Genomic DNA, 21,332 nt, shown 5'->3' on the forward strand with positions numbered 1-21,332 from the left:
CTGGGTGGCTCAGTGCGTTAAGCCGCTGCCTTCGGCTCAGGTCATGATCTCAGCAGGGTCCTGGGATCCAGTCCCACATCGGGCTCTCTGCTCAGCGGCGAGCCTGCTTCCCTCTCTCCCTCTCTCTCTGCCTGCCTCTCTGTCTACTTGTGATCTCTCTCTGTCAAATAAATAAATTAAAAAAAAAAAATAGAATGACATTCTGAAATCATCTTAGTAGCAAAACATCGACGGTAAGAAAAAGAGTTGCAGCTTCAACAAAAAGGGAGGTCGCCAGCAGCCCTGCTGCAGCTGGGAGCCTGGGCAGGGGTCAGGCCGTGCTCTAGAAGATGTGAATTCCGGAGGCAGGTGTCCCCCTCCCCCTGCAGCTCAGGGCCCCAGGGATGTACCTGCAGCACACCCCCGCCCCCAAGCCCTTGGGCAGCACTGGACTAAGGCATCTGGAGCGGGACACAGTGTATGCACAGCCTTCCGGGCAGCCGGTCCACGGTGGGGGCAGGTGTTTTTTTTTGTTTGTTTGTTTTTTTGAGTTAAGGTATAAGTAAAAAGGACCACAAACTTTATTAAAAGTCAGTAAAGGTAACACATAGTATGTACACATGGCACATGGTGCCAATTTTATTTGCAGTTATTATAGTACTCCAACTCATGTTTACAAGTTACACCTTTGCCACAGCCTTGGCTAAATCTTGAACTAGTGTAGAATTTAGCTGTGCCAGCATGCTGATCTTCATGTGCTTAGATGTGGCATACTTGTTTAGATGGTCATGTGCTTTGTAAGCCCACGATTCACCATGACTATATTCTTAGCCAAGGTATACCCTGAAGGCGGCCATCATTCTCCAGAACAGATCACATATTAGGCCATAAAACAAGTTTCAACAAATTCAAAAAGTTCAAAGTCATACCATGCATCTTTTTCGACTATAACACTATGAAACTGGAAATCAACTATGAGGATAAAAATCTAGGAAGAGCACAGATTTACGGAGGTTAATAACATGCTACTAAACAATGAATGGGTCAACCAAGACATCAAAGAGGAAATCAAAAGGTACATTGAAACAAATGAAGATGAAAACACAACAGTCCAAAATCTTTGGAACATAGCAAAAGTGGTTCTAAGAGGGAAGTTTATAGCAGTACTCTACCTGAAAAAGCAAGAAAAATTTCAAATAGACAATCTAACCTCACACCTAAAGGAGCTAGAAAAAGAAAAACACTCAAAAGCCCAAAAGAGCAGAAGGAAGAATAGAGCAGACATAAATGATACAGGAACTAAAAATAATAAACCACAACACAAAAGATGAATGAAATCAAGAGCTAATTCTTTGAAAAATTCAACAAAATTGATAAACCTCCAATCAGACTCATCAAATAAATAAATAAATAAAGATGACCCAAATAATTAAAATCACAAATGAAAGGAAAAATAACAACCAACACCACAGAAACACAAAAAATTGTAAGAGAATATCATGAAAAATTATATACCAACAAAGAAGATAAGCTAGAAGAAATGAATAAATTCCTAGAAACATATTACCTACCAAAACTGAAGAAGGAAAATAAAGAAAATTTGAACAGACCAGCTACCAGCAGAGAAATTGAATCAATAATGAAAACTCCCAACAAACAAAAGTCCAAAACCAGTCAGCTTCACAGGCAAATTCTCTTTTTTTTTTTTTTTAAAGATTTTATTTTTTATATTTGACAGACAGAGATCACAAGTAGGCAGAGAGAGAGAGGAGGAAGCAGACTCCCTGTCGAGCAGAGAGCCTGATGCGGGGTTCGATCCCAGGACCCTGGGATCATGACCTGAGCCGAAGGCAGAGGCTTTAACCCACTGAGTCACCCAGGAGCCCCCACAGGCAAATTCTATAAAAGATTTAAAAGAAGAGTTAAAACCTATTATTCTCAAACTATTCCAAAAAATAAAAGAGGAAGGAACACTTCTCAATTCATTCTATAGAGCAGGTATTACCTTGATACCAAAACTAGATAGACCATCCCCCACCACCACCACAAAAAAACATAGGCCAGTATCTCTGATGAAAATAGATGTAAAAATCCTCAAAAAGATACTTGCAAAATGAGCGGGTGGCTCAGATGGTTAAGCGTCTGCCTTTGGCTCAGGTCATCAACTCCAGGTTCTGGGATCAAGCCCCATATTTGGCTCTCCGCTCAGTGGGGCATCTGCTTCTCCCTCTGCCTTTCCCCACTAATCATTTTCTCTCTCTCTCTCTCTCTAATGAATAAATAAAGATCTTAAAAAATATCCAACAATACCTTAAAAAAAAAAATTCACCATGATCAGGTGAGATTTATTCCCAGGATACAAGGGTGGTTCAATATTCAGAAATCAATCAATGTGCTATGTCACATCAATAAGAGAAAGGATAAAAATCATACGATCACCTCAACAGATGCAGAAAAAGCATCTGACAAAACATCCATTTATGATAAAAACTCTCAACAAAGTACGTCCAGAGGGAACATATCTCAACATAATAAAGGCCTTATATGAAAAACCTAAAGTGAACATACTTAATAGGGGAAAACGAGAAACGCTTTCCGAAACGAAAACGTAGGTCAGGAACAACACAAGGTTATCTACTTAAGGTCACCTAAGGTTATCTAATTAAGGTCACCTAAGGTTATCTATCTAAGGTCACCACTTTTACTCAACATAGTACTGGAAGTCCTAGCCACAGCAACCAAACAACAAAAAGAAAGAAAAGGCATCCAAGTTGGTAAGGAAGAAGTAAAACTATTACTATTTGCCGATGACAGGATACTATATACAGAAAACCTGAAAGACCACCAAAAATCTACTCAAACTGATAAATGAATTCAGTAAATTTGCAGGATACAAAATCCATGTACAGAAATCTACTGCATTCCTATACACTGATAATGAAGCAGCAGAAAGAGAAATTAATAATCCCATGTACAACCATATAAAAAATAATAAAATAGGAATAAACTTAACCAAAGAGGTGAAAGACCTGTAATCTGATGAAAGAAATTCAAGACAACACAAAGAAATGGACAGACATTCCATGCTCATGGAATGGAAGAAGAGATATTGCTAAAATGTCTATACTAGCTACCTAAAGCAATCTACAGACTTAATGTAATCCCTATCAAGAGCATTTTTCACAGAATTAGAACAAACAATACCCAAATTTGTATAGATTCACAAAAGAATACCAAGAGCATTTTTCACAGAATTAGAACAAACAATACCCAAATTTGTATAGATTCACAAAAGACCCAGAATAGCCAAAGTAATCTTGAAAAAGAAAAACAAAACTGGAAGTACCACAATTGCAAACTTTAAGTTATATTACAAAGCTGTCACATCTCAGTTTATATAAAACCACGTTTTATAGCTCTTCTCTGGCACTCATATCTAAATTCATTTTTCCCTTTTCCAACAAACACACATGCTCCATTAGCCTCTAGCATAGCACCATGTTCCCGTCATAGTACTTAATCATAATTTATAATTAGGGATCTACTTATTTATGTGTTTCTTGTCATTCTCCTCAGTAAGCACAACAAACATGTCTATTTTGTTCACCACTGGCACATTAAAGGCACTTGGTTAGTAACCTTCGAATGACTGAATAAGTGAGCTTACTCATTCCCATTGCTTCAATTCTTTGCACCAGTCTACCTCCAGAGTTCAAAATACCCATTTCGAAAAGCTTTCTGGACATTTCCATGTGAGTGTCACATCACATCCAAATTCACCATGCTCTAAATTCAATTCATATCCTACCATTTTATTTGCCTTACCTCATATTAATATCTCAAAATGGCATATATTATAATGTTTTATTATTACTCACATATGATAAGGTCTTGCCTTACCTCATATTAATATCTCAAAATGGCATGTATTATAATATTTTATTATTATTCACATATGATACGGTCTTGTCTTACCTCATATTAATATCTCAAAATGGCATGCATTATAATGTTTTATTATTACTCACATATGATAAGGTCTTATTTTCCTACTGGAGTTTGAAGTTACTTAAGGTTGCTTGTGTTCATATTCGTACTCCTCCTTGCGTATTGTTCAAAGGTTTGTAGGAAGTGGGTAGTAAGAAAATATTTGCTGTTGGGCACTGCTTCCAGAAATTTAAAACCAAATGAATGCTGATTTACCTTCCAGCCCCAGGCTCTGTCATTGCTAAGGCACCAATACATTTCCCACTGGTCATGTGCGGGATGAAACGCTTAATTTGTTCTTCTGAGCCATAGTTTACAATATAGGGCATGATAATATCTGAATGAAGCACAAAACCTGGGCCTGTACAATTCGAATATGCTCTTAAAGAGAAAAAAAAGAAGAAAATTTAAAGCACAAAGTAATTATTTTGTTCTGCTTTCAGTTTTTTTGATTTTCAATTAAACAATAACAAACAATAAATAACAACAAATTATTAAGTCTTATCACATTGTACGGTAGTAGCTTGTCTCTGCACAAACCTAGGAATTTCCTGAAGATTTTCTCTTTGCTTTTATTAATCTTTTAATTTTTGGCTCTAACACAATTAATAGTACTCTAATAGAGCTCCATGAATACTTGTCTAACGAATTAAAAGATAAAACATTTAAAAGTATTAATCACCTACAGTTGTATTACCCTAACATAGCAACTATTTTCATTCCGGCAAATTACCTTTTCCATAAGGATATCTTCTAACATAGTTGCAGTCATGGTGTGAATTTGTACTTAACTATTTTTTTAACTATGTGACACGAAACAGTCCTTCTCTCTACCCAGCTGTCAAAGAATAATCTGAAATAGTTGTAAAATATTCAAAATTGTTTATGTGATAGAATTTACTAATTCATTCTCCCACTACCAGATATTTAGATTGCTTCCATATTTGGAAGACTATGATCTAACATGACGATGATTTCTGCACACAGCTCTTCTTTTTTCTATAAAATTATTTCCCTAAGATAATTCCCCAAAGTGGCATCCTAGATCAAAAAGCAGAAATATTTTTCATTTTTTATATGTATCCCCATTTTTAATCTCCAAAGTATTGACTGTCCTAATTGATAATGCACTAATAGCATGAGTATCTCATTTTCAACCTTGTCAGCAATGCATATTATGATTTTGAATTTTCACCGACTTTTGCAAACACTCAAAATGATAACTCCAGGTTAATTTAATTTGCATTTGATTGGTATAAGGATGAACTTTTTTCATCCAAAAGAACCTATTTGAATTTTGTTTTGATGAATGGTTGGGTCAAATCCTGTGCCCATTCATCAACTGAAATCTGTATTTCTTCTTACACAGATTTCTTCTTAAACTTTAAGTATATTTGATGGAAATATTTTTCTACTGTTTTTTTTTTCCAAATAGCTTTTTAAAAGAAGAAAAGTAAACATGAAGCAATTAAAAATGAAGGGCTCTCCTTAATTTTCAACAGCACCTATTTTAACAATTTAAAGGGCATTTGCCTATCTTCCCACATTAAAAAAAACAAGATGGGATTGGGAGGGAGACAAACCATAAATGACTCTTAATCTCACAAAACAAACTGGAGGTTGCTGGGGGGAGGTGGGATTGGGAGAGGGGGAGCGGGCTATGGACATTGGGGAGGGGAGGCGAAACATAAGAGACTATGTACTCTGAAAAACAACCTGAGGGTTTTGAAGGGTCAGGGGTGGGAGGTTGGGGCAACCTGAGGGTTTTGAAGGGTCAGGGGTGGGAGGTTGGGGGAACAGGTGGTGGGTAATGGGGAGGGCACGTTTTGCATGGAGCACCGGGTGTTGTGCAAAAAGAATGAATACTGTTACACTGAAAAAATAAATAAAATGAAAAAAAAAATGCACAAGAGCATATGAAGGGTTTATTCATTCACATTTTACACTGTTCTCAGTATTACAAGATTAGAAAGCATAATTTATCCTCTTCTCAGGAAAGTGAGCAACAAATAAGATTCCACTTCCAATGTCTGCATACTTACTGTTCCTCCCAAAGTATAGCTGCTGAATAAAGGTCCCCGCCAACACCACCATGACGCTCTGCAATATTGATACCGAGCAGTCCTTGTTTTCCAGCTTTTTCCCAAAGCTCCCTACTCACTTCTCCAGCTTTCTCCCATCTGCAAACAGCAACGTTTTAAAATCAGAAAAACTTCTTTCCCGTTACTTTAATGGTCATAATTTGAACTTACGAATGATATTGTTCAGGAATGTTCCCTTAATTTGAGGCAATTATTGCTGACATTGGCCTTCACTTCCTATTTGCATCTGCCTCTTTTATTGTTTCTCATCCTTGCTTGCTTCCTTACTTCTTCCTATCTGCCCTGTCTCTCCTCCCTTGACTATTTATTGGACTTGCAAATTACAACCACTGATATTCATGGGTATAGTTTCTCTCAGCCGGTACTCTTAGGATGGAATCTTAGTTGTGCCACATTGTCATGGGAATTTGCCCAACTGTCCTGTAAAGGCAACTGGCCTCTGTATATTTCCTTAAAGTGCTGAATTTACCAGGATGAGCAAAGAAGAAAGGTGATGGGAGCAGGCAATCTTAAGTTTAAGTAGGAACAACAGAAAAACAGAAACATCTTGCAGCTGAGCTGTCAAATGAACTGAAAAGATTAGATATTTGCATAAGATTGTGCAACCTCTGCTTTTCCTCTTCAAAAATGAGAACGGCATAATGAGGAAAGAGATGACAAATCGGAGATAAAGAATCCGAGAACTTTTGTTTTTATTTTTTTAAGTGGTAGTTAGCTATGGTAAGTATGAGGTATATTTTTGAAGATGCTGATTAAAGCTAACCACAGACACCTCAAGAAATTTTAAATGAAAAGAGTTTGATTGCCATGTAGATTTTAATGTAATTATTGCCTAAAGTACCTTGGGAAATAGTTTGATCATTAACCTAAAATTCGTCAACTTCTATCATTTTTACTTCAAATCTTCACCAACAATTTTTCTGGAACAAAGTTTCAAATCAGTAAAGCAATAAACAAAAGAGATTCTCCTAGAGCAAAACTTTTTCCTACTTTCTTTCTTAAAGATATTTATTTATTTATTTATTTAGAGAGTGTGCACATGCAAGTAGAGTATAGGGAGGGGCAGACAGACAGAGAGAGAAAATCTTAAGCAGGATCCATGCTCAGCAGGAGCCCAACATGGGGCTTGATCCAAGGACCCTGAGATTATGACCTGAGCAGAAATCAAGAGTCTGAAGCTTAACGGACTGAACTACCCAGGTGCCCTTCTTTTGTTTTTAAAGAAAGTTGTTTTTCGGGGCACTGGGTGGCTCAGTCGTTAAGTGACTGCCTTCGGCTCAGGTCATGATCCCAGGGTCCTGGGATGGAGCCCCGCATTGGGCTCCCTGCTCAGCAGGAAGTCAGCTTCTCCCTCTCCCTCTCCCCTGCTTGTGTTCCCTCTCTCATTGTCTCCCTCTGTCAAATAAACAAATAAAATCTTAAAAAGAAAAAAAGTTGCTTTTCACCAAAGACTAGTGATGACATTAAGTTTAGCTAATTTTGGTCATTTTTACTGAGAAAGCATTAATCAAATCTCAATGGAAGGTATTTATTTATTTATTTATTTATTTTAGAAAGAGCATATAAGGGGCAGGGTGGGGGAGGATGTTGGGTGAGAGAGAGAGAGAGTCTTAAGCAGGCTCCAAGCTCAGCACAGAGCCTGATGGAGGGCAGGGCTTGATCCTGAGATCAAGACTAGAGCAGAAATCAAGAGTGGGCTGCTCAACCAACTGAGCCACCTAGGTACCCCCCAACAATGTTTAAAGAAACCATTTTAATTGTAGTAAAGTACTGACAGTGAGTGAATTTTGGAAATAGAGCAAAATTCTATTTTCATAGAAATGATGGGTTTTTGGTCAACAAAGCAGGATCAGTAATTAATCAGTTAATCAATAAACATCCCATCCAGTAGTAAAAATACTTTAAGGTGGCCATTTGCCAACCAAAATTTGCATTATGCTGGCCAGCTGAGCTTTTATATATTTTAATTCATTAATGAAGCAGGAAAAAATATGTAATTAACTATTTAACTACTTAATTGACATTTAAGGGTACTACTACTCTTAGAATGAGTTGCAAATTTGCAAAATATTCTTATTTTTAATTGTATATTTTAAAATTTATTTAAATAGCTTTGGACTAACTTAAGAATCTCAGGATTCTTAAGAATCCTTAAGTTTATGGTTATACAGTTAAGTATTATAGCATTATAGTTAAGAGAGCAAAAGGTTAATAGAGCAATTAACACAGTGTATTTTCTGTAGAACAACTTGCAGCATTATCTAAGAAGTGGTTCTTATTGTTTCCCTTACGCATCTTACTTTAAAAGAAAATGTGCCACTTACTCTGCGTGGTAAGGAATCACTTCTTCTTGAAAAAACTTCCTTACGCTTTTCCGGAAAATGTCATGTTCTGAAGAAAAGATTCTTCTAATTCCTATATCTGTTAATTTTTTAGCAGAAGGAGTTTCTAGGCGTTCTTCTCTTCCAGAATGAGAATATCTAAGAAATATACATATACATTAAGAAAATTAAGTGATTTATTACTCTTCATATCCAAATTAATGCCAGTAAACAACATGGAAAGTTATTTCTACTGAACAACATAACACTGATTCCCCCCCACCCAAGACACACTATAGAAGTAGGTAGAAAGGCTCTGAAATTTGATAGACCTGCTCAAATTTGAACACTACCACTTTTGATAGGATCTACCTTATCTAGATGAAATCAAGTAGTTTGTCTTTATTCAACTCACTCTTCACTTTCAAACCCATAATGAGGACAATAGTGCCTACGACTAACCACAGGTCTGAACTGAGGTAAAACAGTGTTGTCACACGATGTGAACTAAATTATGTAAAACTCAAATACCACCATAGAATAATATTGATGTTTTCATGTTAGTATGATGTTTAAGATAGTATTAACATTTTTTCCAGAATCCAAATTAATATTTCATTCAAAATCATACAATTTGAAATGGCAGGTGTGTAAAATATAAACTACGGGGATGTTAAGGCCATATTAAGGGCAACCTGGGTGAAAATTTTTAAAAAGTCCATGAATCTCTGTAAGGATTAGCACAGAATTATTCAAGATCTTCAGAAACTGACCCTTCCTTCTCCTTGTCCCCCCCTATTAACCTTAAGATAAGACTGCTCTGTAGTTCCTTTAGGTCAGTGGTTTTCAGGTTTATTTCCCCCTTGCGGCACTCCTAAAAGAGTGTGAAAATCTGTGTATCACTTCGCGTATTTTCAACTTCATATCTAAGAACTTTTTATCATATATCCAAATTTTGGTAAAGGTTGTTTTTCTGTTTTGCATGAAATTCTGTTTGGAGTTTCTCTCCTCCCTAGATTTTTTTTTTTTTCCCTTCTTCTTTTTCCGGGGATCATGACCTGAACCAAAGACAGAGGCTTTAACCTTCTGAGTCACCCGGGCCCCCTCTATTGTTACTTTTAATTAACTAAACATTTGTAAAATTTGTTTTGCAGTTATCTACTGATATCCATATGGGTAGGAACAACCCTCACAGACACACACACCAAGATCTTTGGGGGTCCTCTAACTTTAGGAGAGTGAAAGAGTCCCGATAACAAAAAACTGAAAGTCACAGTCTTACGAAATTCTGGGGAAGAGCTCAGAAAAGTATGGGCATCCTAAAGTCAAGTCACCTCCTCAGCGAAGTCTTCCCAACGGTCCTTAGGAGGAGCAGGTATTTTTCCGCTCCCATAGCCCTGAGAGTTCCACCAACGTTGTACTGAGCTAATGTATCATTCATGTCATACTCCCTAAACAGTCAATCCTGGACGCTTCCAGTTCATCTGATGGATTTTATGTCTCAGTATCTAAAGCTTTTGATCTCATAAACACTACCTTAATAATCACAGAGCCACTTAGAACCTATCAACACTTCTGATTTAATTGATTATAGGATTTATTAAATAAGTCTCAGTATCATTGTCTGATGGGGCGGATGTCAGGTCTTTGCTGTCCTGGGCTGCCTTTTCGGGGACACTCTCGCAAGTGGGTTTCTTCGCAGACGCCTGCCCCTTTCTCCAGATCTGCGAGGCGGAGTTCCAGCTCCAGACTCACCACCCTGAAAGCCCCGGGGGCAAGGCTCTGCCGCCCTTCGCCAAGGTTCTAGGGCCAAAGGTAGAAGCGCGGCCAGGTATGACGCCCCTCCCCCGCAACCCTACGGAGGGTGCCACACTCCCACAAGCCAGACTGGGGCCGGGAAAGGAGCCTTTGGCGAACCCCGCTTTGGGCTTTCCCGCGACTCCTGGGGACACAACCGAAGCTCACATTCGCCCCGGTCGGCGTGCGTCCCACCCAAGCTCCGCGCGCCGCAGGTTGAGGCCCAGCGCCCACCCCGCAGCCTCCCACGCCCACTGCCCAGTCCCGCCCAGTCCCGCGCGGCTGCGGCCCGCAGCGCTCCAGGCCCCCAGCGAACCTCCCCACTCCTTCAGTCCCCTCCCTGCTACCCCTCCTTCCCCTCCTTACTCACCCCCCCCCGCCCCCACGCCAGTCACAGTCCTGCAGCTCGCGCGGGCAGTTCAGCTAGAGCCCCCGGCCCGCGCTCACCTCGCGGCCGGCCGCGAAGGCAGAGCGCAGCGACAGCCCCACCAGCGCAGGGAGCCGCGGAACATGCGTGCAGCCATGGCCGGGACGTCGGCGAAGAGCGGCAGCGGCGACGCACGCGACTCCTCGGAGACGCCAGCGCCGGGTGCGGGCAGGTAGATTCTCCGCGGGACGGTCCGTCTGGGTCGTCCCCCGCGAAAAGCGTCCCGCGAGCCTTTGAGGAGTCTAGGTCTGATGATGGCTTCGGTCTCCGGAGCCCGCCTCCTCGCGGGCGGGCGGACGGGCGGAGCGTCTCCCGGACGGCAACACTCCTCTCTGGAGTCGCAGCCAACTTCGACTGGAATTCCTGTCTTGCCCTTTCCTTTTTCCTCAACTTATCAAATACTGCTTAATAATTTACATTTCAACGGAACGATAGTCTGAGCTGTTGAAATGTATGGACTTGGTATTTTAGGGATAGGAAGTCTGTGAAGGATTTTGAGCTCAAGTAGTTGGCGACGTGGAATTCTGAGGTAAGGCAGGACATTCAGACCATTCTAATAGTGGAGGACAGACAAAAAGGCCTGAAAACGAGGTTTTGGGTTAGAAATCATTAACTGATTGCAGAATATCAAGAATTTAAAAAAGGAAAAAAGGAAGTTAATTCCAAACAGAAGCGTGTGAACGATATTAGCTGACAGGGGAAGCGCAGGGCTCCGTGCAGGCTTGCCAAAATTCTAGATTTGATGCCGGGGTGGGGGTCTTAGGACCGCCACCGTTAGGAGTCTGTGCCAGGGTACTTATTAGCTTCAGACTATTGGTTTTCCCAGAGGATCATCAGCTGATCAAGTTACTTGCCAGTATGAGGCAATAAGAGACCTTTTTCTGCAGGGTCTTGCTGAGCCTCTGAAAAATGATAATAACAAATGAAATAAAAATGGTAATAATGATAAGTATTATGATAATAATAAAACACGACGGAGGCAATGTGCCTCAGTGTGGTGTGAGAATAACCGCAGCAGCAGTAACATTTGATGACGAGGTCCAGGGTTCTGTAGAGTTAGCACATCTCCCCAGTGTTTTGTTTTGTTTTGCTTTACAAGCTTGATTCATTCACTTTAATTTCCTTGTATAAAAACGTTGTGTGGTGGCAACAGCTGGATCCTGGATCCTATGCGCGGAGACTGTGCTGTGGGTCTTTACTAGGCAGTCTAGTGAACTGATAGGGAGACATGGTAAACAGGGTCTCCTGCTATGGGTGTGTTGGTGAGATAGCTATAGATCTTAGCGATGGCATAAAAGGCGGCCTTGGTAAAGTTGCCCCGGGTGGCAGTGCAACATTTGGTCTAGGTGTAGCGGTTGTCGATAGCAGTTATCCTCGGCAGCTTCTTGGGTCCAGATGATGTTCGAGCTTCTGCGGGCAGGGGTGAGGCATGCCAGCACAGAGACACAGTGGCCTGTTATGTTTCAAGAGATGGCGTGGGGCTTGATGATCTCCTGGGAACCTCAGTGCCTTGTATCCGTGGAGAGGTGGGCCAGGACCATGGCCCTGCACATAACAGAGGCTGTCTCCTTGGAGCACACCCAGAACCAACTTTGGCTGTTCTATTTCCGGAAAGTGACAAATGTCTTGAACTCAGTCCACCCGCCAGCACAGATTTCCTTTTGCATGGGCCCAGTCTATAAAGAGAGACATCCCCCCCCCCCCCGCCCAAAGTTGATGATCTCAGACTCCTTAATGGCAGGGAGAAGAATAGAACTCCAAGAACTTTGTCTTTTTTTTTTTTTCCAAGATTTTATTTGTTTATTTGACACAGAAAGAGAACACAAGCAGAGGAGAGGGACGGAGAGAGAGGAAGAGCAAGAAGCAGACTCTCCAAAAAGCAGGGAGCCCGATGTGGGGCTCGATCCCAGCAGGCTGGGATCATGACCTGAGCTGAAGGCAGACACTTAACCGACAGAGCCACCCTGAGAACTTTATCTTCATGTCCTTGACCAAGAAGCCCAGTTAGTGATGAGGAGCCACCTCTCATCCTCCACCTTGCCTTGGTAAGTTCTGCAGTCTCCACCTCACCGGGACCACATCTGTGACCCAGACTAGGACACCATTGCTGAAGTCTTTGCATACAACTTTCTGTAAGTGTTAGCTGTTTTTATGCTCCTCCACTTAATATACTTACATTTTCAGGTGATGGTGACTTTTAATAATGGCCTTTGGTAATTAATTTGACAAAAATTCCATTTTTTTAACACAGATAATTGGCATTAATAGTGAAATTTCAGATGCAGAAGACTTGAAAAAGATAAAAATTCATTGACCTATCAAGAGGAAGGTGCCAGGGCAGAACTGAAGCAAGCAGGCAATGAAGTCAGTGAGATGTGAAATGCTAAAATTCCTATGTAATGAGATGTGGTAAGGTGAATGACAGGAGGCATTGTGATGTAGAGTTACGCTACTATTAACCTTCTGAGGAAATGTCAGAAGGAGAATGGTCTGATTCTGGACCTCAGGGATGACCACAGGCAACTGAAACTGTGGAAAGTGACTCTGGATGGGGGGTGTCTACTGTTAAGCTACTTTATAACGATATATCGCTGGGCCTCATTCCATGTTTTGGTTCAAATGCTTCCCATTTGTGAACTGATTTTTTTGTGTGTGTGCAGAAAAAACTTCTAATTACTTCAGTGATTCACTGGTTTTGCTTTGGCTATTTCTGAACTTTTGACAAGTCCAATGCAGAATACTTTGTTATCTTGTCTCCTTAATACCCTTTAACCTGGCACAGCTCCTTTTGTCTGATGAATCTTGACATTGACAATTTTTTAAAGAGTAAAAGCCAAGTATTTTTAGAAATAACTTATTTTGGTTTTTGAGTTTTCCTAATGGCAGAATGGGTATATAAGTAGTATGACGTCCTTCTCAGTATATTACATCGGACCATCCCTAATGCTAGTTTGTCCCATTTTTGGTGAGGATAATTTGAACCACCTTAATTTTAATATATTAACTTGGTTAAGATGGTGTCCAACAGGTTTCTCCATTGGAAAGTTAGAATGTTTCATAAAGAATGTGTTTCATTTTGTGGAATAAGAATAAAGGTGCTTCTAAATGCAGAGCTAATTTAGTCAAATTACTAAATGTTTCATGAACGCTTTGAGTAATTTATAGCTCCTTGGCAGGAATAAGTCACATTTTTTACTTGCGAGTTCTCCATGGCATGCTTTTATTAACTGATCTCATGTCAGACATAATTGGAATGTTAATTAGGGCCAGAGTAATCAGGGAATATTCCAGTTAGGGCATATACTTTGAATTTGCAGGTATGGGAGTTAACACAAGGGAGTTAAAGATCCAGGCACTACAGGAGCTTAGAACAAAATTAGGGAGGCTATTAGAGGAGCTTAGAACAAAATTAAGAATACTTACAGTAAAGAAACAAGTCCAACTGGGGGATGTATCTTGGGAAGAAGTAGGAATTCAGGTTCAGCAGATAGGTAATAGCTGGGAGGGAACCTGGGACATAGGGCTTATTTTATAGATTTAGGCATGAGACTACCTGGGTTTAACCCTACATTTCTGTTCCTTACGGGTTGTCTGCTGTCATTGTAGAGATTAATTATTCTGGTGTTTATGTAAAGGGTATTGCACAGAGGTTTGCTACATTGTAACCATTCAGTTTTGTTACTGTTGTCTAGTTCAGTTCAGTTACTGTTGGTCAGTATTTTTATTATCACTAAATATCATATCAAGGAAATTAAGTTTGATGTGGTAGGAAATAGAAACCAGGCCCAGGTCAGCAAAGTTTATTCCTTCATCCATTCTCTTATTCCATAAATACTTGTTCCGAGTTCCTCGGAAGAATGTTGAGGGTACAACATTGTACAAGATAAAATATCAGAGGGAGAGAGCAGAGGGAGAGAATCACAAGCAGACTCCCCTTGGAGCCCCATACAGGCTCAATCCCACAACCCATGAGACCATGACCTGAGCCAAAACTGAGAGCTGGAAGATTAACAGACTGAGCCACCCAGGTGCCTTTGGAATTTGTTTTCTAAATTTGTCTGAAATACATATTTTTTCCCTTAAAGAGGGAAAAATCAGTTGCTATTTTACATTTTGGAACATTTTCTTTAAAAAAAAAAAAAAAGAAAGTAATTTAAGTATCTTTAGCCAAAACAATTTTTGCAGAAAATCTAATTGTCAGGAGTAAGAGTGGATTTGTTGGGGTGCCTGGGTGGCTCAGTGGGTTAAAGCCTCTACTTTCAGCTCAGGTCATGATCCCAGGATCCTGGGATCGAGCCCCACATCCAGCTCTCTGCTCAGCAGGAAGCCTGCTTCCCTCCTCTCTCTCTCTGCCTGCCTCTCTGTCTGCTTGTGAGCTCTCTCTCTCAAATAAATAAATAAAATCTTTAAAAAAAAAACTTTAAAAAAAGAGTGGATTTGTTTAAATTTCAAGCTTGGAAATCTTGCTTCTAAATTTATCCCCTCTGGGCCACATTCATAATAACAATATTAGTGATAGACAATTTTAAACAAATCATTGCTCAATGTGAAAAAGATCATAAAATTTATATTCTAGAGCTGGTCTGTTCTTTATTTTATAGGGAGGTCATTAGAAGAAGTAAGTCCTCTGATGAAAAGCAGAAGTGATCTAATTAAGTAGAGAAGTTTTATACACATTTTAATGCATTATAGTCTAGGTAATGCTGTTATAGGAATCCTGGACAGTATCCGAAGGAAGATTGTTAAGCCATTTTGCTTGTGTAATATGGAATAATTCCTCTGCATAGATGATTTTTTAAAATATTTTATTTATTTATCTGACAGACAGAGATCACAAGTAGGCGGAGAGGCAGGCAGAGAGAGGGGGGGAGCAGGCTCCCTGCTGAGCAGAGAGCCCGATGCGGGGCTCAATCCCAGGACCCTGGGATCATGACCTGAGCCGAAGGCAGAGGCTTTAACCCACTGAGCCACCCAGGCGCCCCAGCATAGATGATTTTTATTGAGAGTAAGATAAGCCCTTATGGTAAGATTTCTCTAAGACTATATGTCTGAATATATGTCCTTTTTTTTTTTTTAATATTTTATTTATTTGACAGAGAGAGACACAGCGAGAGAGGGAACACAAATGGGGAATGGGAGAGGAAGAAACAGGTTTCCCGCTGAGCAGGGAGCCCAACGCAGGGCTCGATCCCAGGACTCTGGGATCATGATCGGAGCTGAAGGCAGACACTTAAGGACTGAGTCCCCCAGGTGCCCCCCCTCTTTTTAAAGCATATATATATCCTTTCTGAAAAACAGGAGGGGTTAGAGTTAAGAGGGCAGAGTAGTAGGGGGACCCTGAGCTTGCCTTGTTTCTTGAACACAGTTAGATCAACATCAGATCATTTTGAACAACTAGGAAATAGATCTGAGGATTAAGAAAACAGTCTGCACCGTTGGAGGGAGAGAATATGGCAGATGCAAGGTTCAGAGCTGTGCACTGGGGGTAAGAGAAGCCATGGTGCTTCCTTTTTTGCAAAAGGAAGTCAATGAGAGAGAGAGCAGGAGAGAGAGTACTGCATAGGGTTCAAACAATAAGTTGCAGTGAGGGGATCCTCTGGGTCTTATTGGGAGAAAACATTCCCCTTTCTGGAGTACATTTGGAAGAGTGTATTTTGTCTCTCCAGTGACAGAAGGGCTTCCAGGAGCATTGAGCTGTTTTCAACAGCAGGGGGCAAAGGTATGCACTGAGGGAAGATAACCTGGTCAGAGCTTTTTGCTGTGCATCACAATGGACTTCAGCCACCCTGCATACCCCACGTGACTGCTTTTGTGGTCCAGAATGCTGCTGGATGCATTTCAAGTCTCTTCTCCGGGAGAGGAGTGGGTCAGCACCTTGCCAGGCCCTTTAAGATTTGAAGTTTTGAATCCCAGCCACTGGCCAGAGAAAACTCAGAATTGTAGCACTGGGTGTGTCATTGGGTGGACACAGATTATTGGGTCCCCCAAAACTGGGTACCCCAATAATGGGTCCGTGATTAAAGGTGCAAGACTGATACAAAGCGAAGGTCAAGCAAAGCTTTATTTTGCGCCAAGCATCAGGAATCAGACGGACCATCAAACAGACCAGTCGAGGTCCCCCTTACAGAGGACGACGCCTCCCTGCTTTCCAGACTAACTTTTATAGAGCAAAGGCCATGTGGTTGGGCCTGGCCACACACAAGGTGGCTAATTGAATTACAATTCACCCCACAGTAGCCATGGAAACTAGCCCATCACCTTGGTAGCTAGGAGACAGTATGCGCCCCCCTGATTGAATGTCTCCACCTGGCCTTACCCACCCTTGTACTTGGACTTTGTTACCTGGGACTGGTTTCCGGGACTTGTTAAGTAAGTTCCCCTGGTTGGGGAGGGCGGGCAAGGTCAATCCAAGTTTTACAGCAAAATGACTGTTCAACCGGGGTGGGGCTGCTCTGGCTGAATAGGCCCTTACAAGATTAAGTTGAACACAGGGATCTGACAAAAGCTTTGGACACAGAAGAGGAGATTGTTTGCTTTTCGATGAGGGCAGCAGCCACGAGTTCCTCTCCCCAAGGAGGAGAGGACAGGTGACAGCATTTTTCACTCCCTGGCCATCAGCATGGTTGGACTTCAAAGAGAAACACAGCACCTCCAGTGGAGGCTGGAGTCATTTGTACCAAACCCCAGCCCCTTGTGCTCATCAGGTATATCTTTACTGGGACAGGTCTGACTGAGCCAGAGCAGCAGGCCTGTCCCTCAGAAGACTTATACAGGCCCCCAACATGTAACAAGTCTACTGATCAGAGAGTGCTCCAAAGCGTCCGCTTCAGTTCTGGTGGAAATAAGCTTCCGTTTTTGTGAATTTAAAAAAATTTTAATTTTTAATCTTTATACTTTCAGTTTATCTTATTTTCTTCTTCTTCTTTTTTTTTTCTTTTCTCCCCACCCCTTCTTCTCTTTTTTTCTAATCCATCTTGTAGTTTTTATTGTTTATTTGTTGGTTTGTTTCCTTTTCTTATTTTTTCGATCAAGCTCCACACCCCCCTTCTTTCTTATTCTTTGGAATCAGGCTTATAGTTCTTTGTCCATTTGTTTGCATTTTTGTTCCTTTTCATTTTCTTTGGATCAGGTGTTCTTTCTGCCTGGCTTATCCTTTTTTTTTTTTTTTAAAGATTTTATTTATTTATTTGACAGAGAGAGATTACAAGTAGATAGAGAGGCAGGCAGAGAGAGAGAGAGAGCGGGAAGCAGACTCCCTGCCGAGCAGAGAGCCCGATGCGGGGCTCGATCCCAGGACCCTGAGATCATGACCTGAGCCGAAGGCAGCAGCTTAACCTACTGAGCCACTCAGGCGCCCCTGCCTAGCTTATCTTAATAAATAAACTGAAGCACAAGTAGTTCAGGATCCAGACACTCCCCACTCCAAACAAGGAAGAACTCTGTACTAAAGGATTGACTTTTGGGAAAGAGTAACCAAAACAGCAGAGTACACACAGCATACATTGGAAACACTTCCCAAAATGCCAGGCCCTGGACTTCGTCTGACTCCTTCTTAAAGGAATATTACTTTCAAGAGTAGGAAATATAACAAACTTACATAATATGCAAAAGACAGAAACTTAGACATATGACAAGATGGAGAAATTCTTCCCAAAAGATCAAAAAGAAATAACAGCCAGGGATTTGCTCAAAACAAATATAAGCAATATATCTGAACAAGAATTTAGGATAAGTCATAAGAATGGTAGCTGGGCTTGAAAGAGGCATAGAAGACATCAGAGAAGCCCTGGCTATAGAGATAAAAGACCTAAAAACTAGTCAGGCCAAAGTCAAATATGCTATAACTAACAAGCAAAATCAACTAGATGCAATCACAATGAGGATGAAGGAAACAGAGGATCAAATAGGTAATACAGAAGATAAAATTATGGAAAAGAATGAAGCTGAAAAGAAGAGACTTAGGGAACTCAGCAATTTCACAAAGCCCAATAATATCCATATCATAGGAGTCCCAGAAGAAGAGCAGGAAAAAGGGGCAGAAGGTTTATTTGAACAATTAAAGTTGAGAACTTCCCTAATCTGGGGGAGGAAATAGGCATTTAAGTCCAAGAGGTATAGAGAATGCCCCTTAAGATCAACAAAAACAGGTAAACACCAAGACATATCATAGTAAAACTTAGGAAATACAAAGATAAAGAGAGAATTCTGAAAGCAGCTCAGGACAAGAGTTCATTAAACTACAAGGGTAGACACATAGGTTAGCAGCAGACTTGTCCACAGAACCTTAGCAGGCCAGACACAAGTGGCAGGATATATTCAATATGCTAAATGGGATAAATATATAGCCAAGAATACTTTATCCAGCAAAGCTGGCATTCAGAATAAAAGGAGAGAGAAATAATTTCCAAGACAAGCAAAAATTAAAGGTGAACACTTTTTTTGTGTTCAACTTTTTTTTGTGTTCACTTTTTTTTGTGAACACTAAAACGACTCTACAAGAAATATTAAAGGGGACCCTTTCAGCAGGAAAGAGAGACCAAAGCAACAAAGTCAAGAAAGGAACAGAGATAATCTATAAGAACAGTGACTTTACAGGTAATACAATGGCACTAAGTTCATTACTCTGAATGTCAATGGACTAAATGCTCCAATCAAAAGACAAAAGATGTCCGAATGGATAAAAAAGACAAGATTGATCAATATGCTGCTTATAAGAGACTCATTTTAGACCCAAAGACATCTCCAGATTGAAAGCAAGGGGATGGAGCACCTGCACTCTAATGTTTATAGCAGCAATGTCCACAACAGCCAAATTATGGAAAGAGCCCAGATGTCCATTGACAGATGAATGGATAAAGAAGATGTGGTATATATATATGTGATGGAATATTAGGCAGCCATAAAAAATGAAATTCTACTATTTGCAAGACATGGATGGAACTAGAAGGTATTGTGCTAAGCAAAATAAGTCAGTCAGAGAAAAGACAAGTATCATATGATCTCACTGATATGAGGAATTTGAGAAAAAAGGCAGAAGATTCTAGGGGAAGAGAGGGAAAAATGAAACAAGAAGAAACCAGAGAGGGATACAAACCATAAGAAACTTTTAATCTCAGGAAGCAAACTGGGGGTTGCTGGATTGGAGGACAGTGGGAGGGATTAAGTGGGTGGGTGATGGACATTGGGTCCATCATTTGGTGGACATTGGTGAGCACTGTGTATTGTATCAGACTGATAAATCACAGACATGTACCCCTGAAACAAATAATACATGATATGTTAATAATAAAAAAATTTAAAAAATAAAATTATTATACATGCATATATAAACATATTTTTATTATCAGTTCTTTTTATAATTATTATTATGTTTCTAAGAATCACTCATGTTGGATGCAGTTGTAATCCATTCATTTTTCTATTGTATACGATAGAAAGAGTTCTATTGTATAATATTCCATTTTGTGAATGTACCCAAAAGTTAATCTATTTTTTAAAAAATTAATCTAGGGGCTCCTGGGTGGCTCAGTGGGTTAAGCCTCTGCCTTCAGCTCGGGTCATGATCTCAGGGTGCTGGGATCGAGCCCCTCATGGGGCTCTCTGCTCAGCAGGGAGCCTACTTCCTCCTGGCTCTCTACCTGCCTCTCTGCCTACTTGTGATCTCTCTCTCTGTCAAAGAAATAAATAAAATCTTTAAAAAATAAATTAAAAATAAATTAAAAATTAATCTATTTGGGAAAAAAAAAAAAACAAAGAAAGAAAGAAAGTGAGGGGGTGAGGGGCACCTGAGTGTCTCAGTCTGTTAATCATCCAGCTCTTGATTTCAGCCCAGGTCAGGAGATCAAGCCCTGTGTCAGGCTGCATACTGGGTGTGGAGACTGCTCGAGATTCTCTCTCCCTCTGTCCCTCTCAGTCCCCACGCTCTCTCTCTTGCTCTCTCCCTCAAAAAATGTGAGGGAGTGGAGAACCAGCTATCATGTTAATGGACATCAAAAGAAAGCTGGGACAGCTGTACTTATATTGGACAAACTAGATTTTAAACCAAAGACTACTAATTGATGAAGAAGGGCACTGTATCATAATAAAGGGATTTAACAATTGTAAATATTTATGTCACCAACTTGGGAGCAGCCAAATATATAAATCAATTAACTAACTTAAAGAAAGTTATTGGTAATTATACAATAATAGCAGGGAATTTAATACCCCACTCACAGCAATGGACTGATCATCTAAGCAGAAGATAAACAAGGCTTTGAATAGCATATTGGACCAGATGAACTTAACAGATAGAACAGTCTGTCCTAAAGCAACAGAAAACACATTCTTCTTGAGTACACATGGAACATTCTCCAGAATAGATCACATACTGGGTCACAAATCAGGCCTCAAAAAATACGAAAAGATTAGGTCATACCATGCATATTTTCAGATCACAAAGTTATGAAACTTGAAGTCAACCACAAGAAAAAAATTGGGGATGTCTACAAATAAATGGAGGCTAAAGAACATCCTACTAAAGAAGGAATGGGTTAACCAGGATTAAGAAATAAAAGAGACATGGAAGCAAATGAAAACACAACAGTCCAAAACCTGTGGCAGCAAAAAGTTCTCAAGAGAGAAGTATATAGCAATACAGACATTCCTCAAGAATCAAAAGGCTCAACTACCCAACTTAACTTTATACCTAAAAGAGATATAAAAATAAAAAAAAAAGAA

At 40.3% G+C, this 21,332-nt stretch overlaps 1 protein-coding gene across 2 annotated transcripts in view; it reads right to left on the minus strand.

Annotated features, from left to right (window-relative positions):
* ACADL (acyl-CoA dehydrogenase long chain) overlaps positions 1-10,910 on the minus strand; it is a 37,288-nt gene extending 26,378 nt beyond the window's left edge. Inside the window, exons 1-4 of one of the 2 annotated variants that reach the window (XM_046019861.1) lie at positions 10,634-10,910; positions 8,393-8,548; positions 6,009-6,146; positions 4,183-4,347 (exon numbers count right to left, since the gene is read on the minus strand). In XM_046019861.1, the coding sequence (XP_045875817.1) occupies positions 4,183-4,347; positions 6,009-6,146; positions 8,393-8,548; positions 10,634-10,710 (536 nt within the window). In that variant the 5' untranslated portion in view covers positions 10,711-10,910. The remainder of the gene's footprint in view (positions 1-4,182; positions 4,348-6,008; positions 6,147-8,392; positions 8,549-10,633) is intronic. The other variant, XM_046019860.1, reaches the window with a different exon arrangement.
* Between the last annotated feature and the right edge of the window lie 10,422 nt (positions 10,911-21,332).

Source organism: Meles meles, chromosome 9, assembly GCF_922984935.1.
Source record: "Meles meles chromosome 9, mMelMel3.1 paternal haplotype, whole genome shotgun sequence".
NCBI classification, from domain to species: domain Eukaryota; kingdom Metazoa; phylum Chordata; class Mammalia; order Carnivora; family Mustelidae; genus Meles; species Meles meles.